We start from the raw sequence: 12,207 nt of genomic DNA, 5'->3' as shown, positions 1-12,207 counted from the left end.
AGTTATATCGTTGAAAGAATATTTTCTTAATATTGAATGACTTAATTTTCACATAGATTAAATGACCTATGACTCATTTTTTCAAATATTTAATTTCCACATTACATTAGCTTTTCCAATTAAAAAAAAAGTATGCTGTGAGCACTCGAGAACAAAATATAAAATGGAATCACATCAATAGTAGAGCCTAGTATTCGCTTGTACGAATGAGGGATAGGTTGCCTGGTACCTTAAGAGACAATACGTTTCACGTTTTGTCCACTATGACCAGTTGGTTTTAAAGTTCTATGAAAGAACACACGTAAGCCTATGTTAAGTAATTATAAAAAGAGAAAAGAAAAGAGAACAGTAACAGGACCTTATTCAAATACTCCCGTGCGGCTAAGTAGTTGGCGCAAATGTATTTACATGTTCTATATACGTATATCGCTCAACTGAACATGGAACATACGACTGGTAATGCCCTCCATGCGCTCGTGCACTAGAAATTAAGTTCAAAGTCTACTTATAAGATATCCAGAACAGTATTAGATTTCAACCGCCTTCAAAACTCAAATGATAATTTGAAGTCATGCAAGCGTATGTATTTTATGTTAAGTTAAACGATAATAAATTTAAATGAATGATAACATACATCGTCAAATCATTGAGTGAGAATATATATGCGACAAAACTTACGCATAGGTGTTCGTTCACTTTTTCTTGTAAGTATGTTTTGAGGGAGCTCTAACGGTTATGGAATGTAAAGTACAAGAAAGTATAAGGAGGGGGATTTAAGAACATTACGCATCATCCGATTCGAAAGAAAATAGCTTGATGGACGCGTGTCTAAAGACAACATATTGAACTTAATTTGAAAGTCCACCATATAATCCATGATAGATGGCAGACTGCCTATAGTGTCTATAGGGAATATACTCCTAGTAATTTGAAGGTCGTCGGACAACATGACAGTATAAGTTGTCTGTAAATCTGTATGTGTCTGTAATGACAGAACAACGGCAGAAAACACTTACGATGCAATTAAATGTGGATTATTCGATTTAGAAAGAACAGGTAGTTGTTCTACAGTATCACAGACTTCGTGGATTTGACGTGTCAGTTGTCCGTCAATAATGTACACGATGTAAAGTAGTGAGTTGCAACAGTGACATATATACCTTCATGACCTACAGAAAGGCGCCTGAACTGGATAGAAAAGTTGTTGGTTCAAATCTGACACGACAACGATTTCCAGTGCAACCAGAGTTTCCATGACCCTCATATGAGTCTACGAATACGAGACAATCGATTGTTGGAGGCATGTCTCCGTTCCCGAGTTCCTCTTACATGATTACCCATAGCACTTGATCATCGTCGATAAATATTCGGTAATGTAGAGGAGTACTGCATGCTAAGGTAAACATGGGACATTAGTATTCAGCGATGAGAGTCGTTTCTGAATCGGACACAGTTACTGTCATGTCCACAGGCGACGGAAAAGTTTGTTTTTGCACTTACCGCATAGGACATACATCTAATCTTCTGGGTACAACTCGCTGAGTAGCTTAGCAGAACACCGATTATTGTAGAACACAGTAAATGACTAATACCAGAAATGCATGATAGAATTTTAATGTTGTCAGAATATTGAACAATGTAAAATTTAATGTACATTTCAGAAAAAAGCATAAGGAAATTTTACGTTTAAAACGCAGAAGAAACTGCAAATAAAATTGGTCATTAGGGTGGAATATTTACCAAAGTAGACATTCTACCTAATGTGGAATTTGAATTTAATCATACTAACATTGAATATTTTAAAATTTAGTATAATTGTATCAAATTAAACATTTTTAGAACCATTAAGAAAAAATAAATAATTTCCTTTTAAATTAACATTTAATGTTAAAACTTGATAAATACTGTTCTACTTACATCTGAAGCGATCCCTTCTTCTAAGGCTCCGGCCACGCCATTGGGTTGTTCGGTGAGGCTAGCTGCGAGCTCAGTCTCCTGGCTGCCTTCGGACCCCACGACGTGATTCGTCGTCACCGATCCATTCTGTGGTTTGGTGGCATCGAGTAATACTTTGAGAGAGGCAATCGCATGGAGCTGCGTTGCCTTCTCGTCCACTTTCCCTGGAACAGAAAGGTCTACTGTACTAGTAAAGTAGCTCTTATAATTGGCAACACTGACACAAAACACCACAACAACATACACTGTTTACATACATTAAATAAATATTTGTTCAATATTGCAATACGAAAAAAAAAAACTTTTATGCAGAAAAATTTAACAATGAAATTTCATGCAGTAAAGAATTATTTTTCTAAGACTACTCAAACACGTGGACATAACTGGAAATATGAAAGAGTTCGTCAGTCTCAAGTTTTGTTCAAATTTTCCTTTAAATAATTAAGTTATATAGTTTGGTAAAGTAACTTACTCATTATTTTAGAACTTCCAAAATTTGTTATACTTAAATCTATACGACAGTACATATGTACCTAGATATAATGTATAGTTAGAAAAAGGAAATAAACTGCAACCTCATGGTTTTACAAAATAGCTTTGAGTAGCTGCATTTATAATCTTTTAGTACTCGATTTCATACTCGATTTCAAGCTATTACGTTTACGTAGAAGGAATAAACAAAATTGAATGTATTCTAAGGAAACAGCCTGAAATTTAAATACGAAATTCAGCCAAAATTTCATCTTGATTGAATATTCACACCTAAACAATTGCTTTGTCATTGTACCATGTGATCTTCGGGAGAACAAACTCAGGATAGGTATTTTTTTTCTCGAGGTATTACCGATTCATTGTATAGTCCTTTTTATGATGACTTGCTCTCCATTCCTATTTAATATCATGGTATAAATAACACATTCTGAGGATTAATTGATTGGTTTTGGAGTTTAACATCTCTTTCAGCAGCGAGGCTATATGAGACACGGGCTACACATGGACTGGAGCCACATAAGCTCCCAACGGGAATTGAACCCGGGTCTCTCGCACTCAAGGCGTGTATGCTAACCATATAGTCATGAAGGAGTATCCATTCAAAGAACGAAAGAAACGAAATTTCATATTTATGTATAACTACTTCATTAAATACGGTTTCTATAGTATTGTAAGGAATATTTGCGTTATGTATTAAACATCCTTTATAATAAAAATGTACCAAATTCAGTTGAATTAAAATGTCCTTGAATATGTCTAACTTCTCATTATTCCAATTGTATCACATCCAATTTCTCAGACCGGGTGAGCTAAGTTTCATAATTATCTATTTTCAAACCAAGAGAACATTTGCATAAAGATTAAAATCAAATAATATTGGACTAAAACTCTTATAGTTAAATTAATTATATATGTTTCAAATAATATATATGTTTTAAATAATATTATATATGTTTCAAATAATACAGTGATGTTCCGAATTCAAAACAAGATATTTAGTTTAATTTTAGGGCTCCTAGGCTTAGCTCGATATTACACTTACGATTTCACAATAGAAATTGGATCTTGCAAACATTTCGTTTTGTACATCAACACGAGAAGGAAGATTGTTACATGAAGAGAAATTGAACTGTAGTTTATAATTTTATTATTATTTGTAGTTATGCCATTTATTTAAAGGACAGATAGTAGCTTGAATTCTAGTAATTAAATGAAGCGGAATGCTAATGAATAATTATAACTACTAAATGAAATGAAGTGAAAGATAAATCCAAATAAACGTGGCAAGAAAGTTAATTTTCTTTAAAAATTCGGAAATAAATATTTAGCGCAAAGTTCACATAATAATCCAAGATTTTAACAATTGAGCCTGCTTGCTAGGGATAGAAGTTGCATCTGAAATATACGATGATATTTATCTTAAATTGCTGTTTCTAATTTTTCTGCAATTGATGTTAAATGGTTCTATATGTAGTTTTCATTAACATAGAACACTTTTATTTTTAATTAGTTTTATAAAATACACCTAGATAGTAACTATTATTTAAAAACGAAGAAATTAATATTTATGAATGAATAACTGTCGTAGAAGCATGCTGAATGCTCAAAATTGTTTAATATATTTGAATCTAATACAGTCAGTGATAGTCCTATATAAAAATATTAGTTTCATATTAAAGCAGTATGTTTTCGTTAACAATATGTCTTCAGTAGATGATACTTTACGAGAACAATATATCTCAGTAACCTTCTGTCATCAAAGAGAATACAATTGACTTTATTAGAAATTAAATCCAATTATAAAACTTTCCTCAAATACCGTATATGTACTTTTAAGATGTTCCAATGTACCGAAGTTATTCTCAGAAGTATTCTATTATATAAATTTAGATTGGACTTCTGAGCATTAGTAGGTTTCAAAGTAGGTTTATCGTGCCAAACAATGATATAGTAGTGAATATTGAAGTTGTAGGAAAATATGTATGTTTGCCGAGTTTTGATGTGTATATTTATAGATAAATATTATTTTCAAACATACTACATTTTATATTCATTTAAATTGAACAACATTTATTGTTAAAAGTAATCTTAGAGAAATATTTGATTCGAGATTATTGAACTACTCATTTTAATTTAATTGGTTAGAATTGCACTTATTTGATGAATTTACGTATTAATACTGTGCATTGAAGAAAACTGATTACAAGTGTTTGAAACTGAACGAACTCTTTATCTACCTATTACTGACAACAATAACTTTAAAAATTAACTCAAATGGACTCTAGAATATTCAGTGAATTTGACAAATTATTACATACATATGAGAATATCTAAGGATACAAATCAATACACATGTGAAAAATTCAAAGTCGTGCATTATAATACCACATAAAATTATGATGAAGGAAGTGTACACATTCATCTTAATTTAGATTAAATAAATCTTCAACTTGCATTAAATTGATTTAGTTTTACGTTTAGGAAACAAACAGATGTTTCTCTTAATTTAACTGCAACTAAATAAAATGTATATATTTTTTGGCAATTTCTAGTGTTCACTTTTAGAAATTTTCAACACTAACACCAAGTAATAAATTTGCAATGTTTTCGGCCGGGTAAGAAAGATGAAATATAGTTCACTGTATTCAAACAACCAATCGTCAAAAATTTATGTTTTATGGATCAATGTATGTCACACGTAGACTTTTTGTGGAGTTATGTCAATGATAGTCTATTACAGCGCATTCCTCAATGTACTTCCTTGACAAGGGTTAGGTGGTAGAGCAGCAATATGCTGAACCTCGCCCGCTTGAATAAAGCCTTTTTCAATTCAATTCAATTCAGGATATCTGACACCTAACGACAACCTTCATTACCGCAGTCACCATTGATCTGGGTAACTAGGGTAAGGAACGAACTAAATTATATACAGATATGAGCTATATCACCAATGGCAGACATATGGATAATATTTAGGCCAACATAGGAAAATACTATTTGGCGCATCTTTTATTTTATAATTATTCAAGCTCATATATATGCATCTTTGTGAAAATATAGCCGTCCGCAATGCTTTGTGGACTTCGTACGTAGAGTGTACGCTACTAAACCTACGAACTTTCTTGTGTGTGCAATAACATTTTCAATAACTTTTGAACAAAGTAATTAGGCAGAGTACAACTTTTGTTCCATTAAAATATGACAGATTGTATTTAATATATAAAATGTTTCTAAAAACCATTTATTCAGAAGTTAAAAGAAAAAAGTATATTTTTGTAATATACTTTTGAATGTGAAATTATAATAAATATAAGTGCTTTTAGTCATACAATGTAAATGAGGTACTTTCAAAGACAAATTCTCCTGGCTGTAGTGTTGGTTAATAAACAAACGAACGAATGATTTAATGTTTATAATACAGACTTCTGCATTTAAATACATATAATAGAAATACACATTATTATCTTAAAAAGTTTCATTCATATTAACAATTCAGCATTCGTACATTTCTGTGTTTTAATGCTCCGAGTCTATCTATTAACGAAGTTGCTTGAAATGTTGATTTGGAAAATGGTATATACGTATCAGTGATCTTGTAGATTTTGCTTTTTGGGTAGCAATTTGTCAAACAAATTTAAATTTGAATCGCAATTTATAAATTTTGTATCGTATTTTTGACAGCAATGGAAATGGAAATTATTTATTTTACTTTTTTACGTAGACATGAAGTAATAAAAATAAACAATTTTTCAATGTAGGAAACATCTGTGATAATGAAAAACTAGAGGAAAAGTAATGAATATATGGAAACTACTAATTTTGTCACTCTATAGATTGCATAAAATGTTATCTGGTTTCGAATGTGTCTACATGAATCTTTCTATTAATTGCTGAATCTGTAACGCCATCAAGAAGTGATATTACGAATACCACAAAGTGAACATATATTTTTATGACAAATGCACAATAACTTAAATTTCACACGTATAAATTTCCTAACTTGTATTGTAGGCAAATGATGCGCGGATCAAGTTTGTTTTTCCATTTTTTTTTTCAAAATTGTAAACCGAACACTATTTTTCTTTTGCTATATCAGTGATAAACAAGAGGACATAATAGGGTTGCCAAATCTTACGTTTTTTAAGTGTTTTACATTTTCTGGCACGTTTTATGTTATTTTCCCCACACAATGATTTCTTCTGTCTTTTTAATAATGAAAGAAATGACAGTGCTGCCCACTTTTAAAATGTTTTTATCAGATAGTATAAAAAAGTTAATTAAATTAACTGATTTCTCACACACTTTGAACTCAGCCCTACCATGTAACTAAGTATTTCGATAGAAAATGGGAACATTTTGCGTTTTATTTCCTATCTAACTGGCACCTCAATTTTATGCTTAAGAATAACTTAGTTTTAGCATCTTAGCCTTCGTCTGTCAACATCCTCTCGATTATATCGCTGTTTCGATCGACAGTGATATACTTATCGGGAACAGGAGCTACTACAAACTTATGAAAGTATTTCGAGGTCTTGCATTTCGAAAGCACATTGAGGCGCTTTATTTCCATATACTATAAAGTGTCGAAGTTCACAAGATCTCTTTGTCGTCAATTGTACGGTCAGCTTTCAAGTAGTATGGTATATAATATATAATGTGTTGGTACGTATTATTGAGAACCGAAAAGGCACTTACAGAAAAAGGTCGAGTTTTCGAGATCACAACTAAATGGGATCAAATGAGAACTCTTCTATTATGAAGGAACTAAGCATATTGCGTTGTTGTCTTGTGAAAAAAGCTCATTTCGATAATAAATCAATGATAATAGAGGTATATCATTTTATGATACAGATTTTCATTTGCATTAAAATTCTAAGATTTTGTTTAGCGAACTACGATGCGATACCGCTTAAAAAACGCTGACACATATTATTAACTGAAAACACATTTTATAATGACGAATGTGTACGTGCATTTCTAATAAAGTATAACATTGGAAAATTAATAATGCACTTTAAAACATACATACTACAGTACAAGAGTAATTTAATTCCATGCATGTTCTAAATTTAATACCTCAACAATTATTGTCTATACTAGAAATATATATAGATATATAAAGAGAGAGAGAAAAATTGAATCTATAAACTATAAGACATTGTAAATATAGTATTAAGTTTGAATGGGTACATAGAAACTAAAGGAAATTCAAAAACAACAACTAAAAATTAAAATTCATTGTGCTCATTTAAGTATTTTAGATTAATATTAAACTGGTTTAGTTTAATTCAAATTTGTTGATGTATTCAAGGAGGATTCAAGAAGTTTGAAACTTCTTCATACAGTAAAATTAAATGTTACTGTTTAACATAAGGGTGTTTGTACTGTATTGATGTTCGGTCGGATTGTTTTTTTAAAAAATACATTGAATATGTTTTTACCGAATTGAACAGAGAATATTAGTTTTGCCTTTCTTACTGTTTTGTACACAATCTATTTTGTAAAATCGTCTTAAACATTTCCACTGTGTTATATAATAATTTGATCCAAGTATACGTTGGTTTGAATTTGATTTTTAAACTAAATTTTCACATTACTGACATTTATTACAATACTATAAAAATTAATTGTGTTTAACAGATATTTGGTTTCTAAATAGTCTATACGAAATAAGAGAATATGAAAACTTACACAAGATAATACATATTGAGTTAGATGACATTAGCTCTATTTGACCAAACTAGAAGATTTTTCTGAAATTTGTATTTTGCAATGTAAACTTATATTCAAAATTACATTACTGTACAATTATTTGTCAGCCATAAATAAAAAAATTTCTTGGTTTTAAATTTTATTTCTCCATTAAAAAAAATTTCAAACCAACTATTTAACATCATAAATTATTGTCATTTATTGAGATTTTAATCACTATTTTAGAATGAAATATCAATAAAATTAATGAGTAGAAAAATATTGTTGTGCTATGCTATACAAGAAGAAAAATGTAGAACATGCAATAATTCTCATAAAAGGAGCAATACATTCAGTTGCTTATGAAAGACAAAACATATTCTTTCAGAATAAATCTGGATAAAATAGCCGTGGATTGTGAGAAAAAGGACATTTTTCGCCATGTTGTAAAAAACAGCAGCTTTCATTTCTTACTAGTGTAATTTGTACTACTTAAAAGGAAATAAAAAGAAATAACTCTAATTAATCCTTGATAATGTTTTTATCTTAATTATACTTGTCTGAGAACAAAATTGAAGGAAAGCGAATGGCTTTAATTTGAGCTTAAAATATCTTTGTTAGCTTTATTAAAGTTAATTCTAAGAAAATAGACATAGTACTATATGTCTATCAATTTGAAATCAGTAATCTTATCTCAAGTGCCCTTGAGAATCAAATTAAAATCAATATTCGTATTCTTCTGCATTTTCTATCTTTTGTTCAGGATGTTAAAGCACTGCACATGGAATAAGCGTATAAGTTGCTTGATATACTGATAGTGAGGTAATCACATTTCTATCTAAAGTTTATCATCATACCTAGAGAAATCTCTGGTAGCTATCACAGAATATATCTATATATTGATGTGTGTTTGTTTAAAAATATTATGCTCCAGTTATAGGAATAAAAACTTTTACGATTGAACCCGTTTGCGTTCACAGTGGTAAAAAATATGTGAAATTTGAAAGGCATTTTAAGATAGTGTTCTTACATACATCTAACTTCTTCCCGCTTTAGTTTTTCTCTTTTGTTTTCATATTATGAACGTGGTATGACTGCAACTTCGTCCAAGAACCCAATCCATCAACTCTGTGACATTTATAGGCCTCAATGTGATTTCACCCAATACTTCAGTATCCTATAAGCGGAAGGAAATGTTGAAGGATGATTCTCGCAGTTAGTCAAAGTGAAGACAAGAACTGTTGACAGTTTAGACAATTACGATAAGAAAAAATCACTCATTCCAATAACCTGTCTTCTATAAAGGGACGAGAAAATAAAAATACGAGAAAAGTTAAAAAAAACAATGAAAATTCAAAACATTTTCTCACTATGGTTAAGGTAATTACAATGCAGTACAGCACACGTCAATTCCTCCTCATTTGTCACTTTTAATAAAATAGAGGTAAATTTGTTTCTTGATGTTGGTAATTGCGAAGTAAGTTATAACTACCACATCATCCCATTATCATTTAAAACTTTGCAGCGCGATTCAAAACACAGTATGTCTTTAACGCAATATCAATAGCAGCTTTACTTCTCTGACATCTCTGCAGTAACTACTAGTTTCGACTATATTTCCATTTAATTATGTCAAATAGCAACGATTTTTCGAATCAAAAGCCTCGTTCTGTATTTTTAAGCCCCCACAAAACTACACTAATAATATAAAAATAATAATTAGTTAATACTTCCATTTAAGGCTAAATCTGCAGAAATAATTTTGAAATTAAGATCTCAGCCATATTAGAAAGACATTTCTTTCGTTATCTATTTTCAAAAAACGTGAAAGTAATTATTTTGTTTTATTGATTTATTGTGAAGAATCATTTTCATATTTTTTAATTTGTGAAATTTAACTACTTAGTGCATATGATTTATAAATCGGACTTTAAAATATTTGACGTGAGATTTTTTAAAATAAAATATTGAAAAATCAGTGAGAATAATATTGTAACGATGCAAATATTTTTGAGAGACTAGCTATATGATATATAGTGTGTTGATTTTCACACTATTACGAATTTAATGCACTGACTTTATTTGGATTTAGTATACAAATTAATGCTATTTTACTCAGCTTTCATAAAAGTCCTTTGGTTTAGTTTCTCTGAACAGTCGTTGGAAAATTAATACTAAACATCCGTATGGAGATGCAGTGGAGCCCGTTACCTACTGCAAAAAGCACTATAACATTATTTGTATTTTTTATTGTTAACCTGAACATAAAATTAAAACTTTTCAATTATTATGTATCTTAACAATTTATATTGGTAATTAACATTTGAAAGTAGATGTTATCAGTCTCACAAGCAAAGTTAAAAAGATTTATTTATTTGTAATTCGCATATAAATTTGCTTGTTTCATAAATTACAATTCAAACAATACTGTAAAACGATTGATAAGTATGAGATTAGAGATTTTGATTTTGGTATTTATTTGGATTTTCAGACTTAGAGAAAGAAAAAGACTTGCGCATAATTATGATAGTAATAATAAAATGATTTATGAAGGTTATTCGAAGTTGCAAGACGAAACCACCAAGCCTATCTTAAAATAATTCCATCAGCAAACTAGAAGGAAACCAAAGACCTCAACATGAGCGATGAATCAATCCCCTTACGTATGGATGCTCATCGCTCTCGAGTTCACTGATATTGAGAAAATGGAGCAGTGGACAAATGATCTTGAAATTTAACCCCAATTTTCAAGTTACGTACATCTGAAAGCAACAGAGAGATTTCACAAGATATAATTGAGAGAAAAATCAACTTTCTATACAAAGTCGAATTGATTTGTTTTAAGTGACATAAGCGATTTTTAAATTATCTATTCAGAATGGTTCAGAAAGGTATGCAGAATCGGTATCATAAAAATAATTTACATATGAAGCTGAACAGAGTAGTAGAAATTCACATCGACTTCCTATTGTTCTAAGGAAAGATTGTATGATAGTTGCTAATGATCATGCGTTTTGAGTTTGTTGACACATTTTCATATTTGGAAATAATAATAATAATAATAATAATAATAATAATAATAATAATAATAATAATAATAATAATAATAGATTGTGAGTGAAGATTTAGTAAAATAGCTAAAAGCAATATTATAATATAGCCAGTCTTCCCGTGTATGAATTACAGGTATTTCGTTTATAATACTGTCAAATTTTGACAGTAGAAACAATATTACGTTATTGAGAAATTTGCTTTGGCCTTGTGCAGAACTTATCATAATACTCAGTAACTTTGCTCAAGTTAAGGGAAAAGCACAAATTAAATTACTTTTCCTTTATAACTAAAAAGTAAGTGAAAGTGTAAAAATTATAAATTCGAAAATTACAATCTTCTCTTTGGTATGTATGCAGTGAAAGCTATGGAATATTTACACTCAATAGTACTGTTTTCGACGTGAAATAGCCTGATACGCACGAGCTGTAGCACAACCAGATTTTTATCTGATAAAAAAATAATTCGCACTGCTTCATTGGAATAAATTAAGATAATTCTATTTATATTTGGTTGTTTTGTAAATAATATTGTATTGATGCAACATACAACATAGTTACGCTAATGAAAATACAATTATAAATATAGGGAAACTTTAGTGATCAGGTCCAAATAATCCCATATCTGAATATTACTAAATTACAGAAAATGTTCTATTAAATTTTTACTGCATTTCTAAACCTATTGAACGATGATTTGTTATAAACATAAAGTATTTAGAAACTAGCTGCGTTCTAAATACTTATTATTTTTTCTTTATTTAGTTATTATTTTTTCTTTAGAAAAAACATGGCGAAAAATGACTGTTATTTAAAAAGAGTATCAAAAAGGCATTGAAATCTTAATATAGAAAGTGTGTTGGTAGTGTTACATGCAGATAAAATACTTTAGTCAAGCAAAAAATCCACGCATGAAACAATTCATGCACATTGTGTTGGAGGAAAAAGTGCAAAAGGGTTATGTTCTATGTGAGACATATTTTATTTCTAACGAGTTACATGTAAACAGTGTCTTGTT

At 29.9% G+C, this 12,207-nt stretch overlaps 1 protein-coding gene across 3 annotated transcripts in view; it reads right to left on the bottom strand.

Moving 5' to 3' along the window:
• The window catches only part of Nckx30C (solute carrier family 24 member Nckx30C), a 524,219-nt gene that overhangs the window by 126,855 nt on the left and 385,157 nt on the right, over positions 1-12,207 (bottom strand). For 2 of the 3 annotated variants that reach the window (XM_081748623.1, XM_081748625.1), the window contains one exon: positions 1,918-2,135. In XM_081748623.1, the coding sequence (XP_081604749.1) occupies positions 1,918-2,135 (218 nt within the window). The remainder of the gene's footprint in view (positions 1-1,917; positions 2,136-12,207) is intronic. The other variant, XM_081748624.1, reaches the window with a different exon arrangement.

This window comes from Thermobia domestica, chromosome 2, assembly GCF_964235325.1.
Source record: "Thermobia domestica chromosome 2, izTheDome1.hap1.1, whole genome shotgun sequence".
Taxonomy (NCBI): domain Eukaryota; kingdom Metazoa; phylum Arthropoda; class Insecta; order Zygentoma; family Lepismatidae; genus Thermobia; species Thermobia domestica.
The sequence above is the reverse complement of the archived record's forward strand: the minus strand, read 5'-3'. Positions and strand labels throughout refer to the sequence as shown.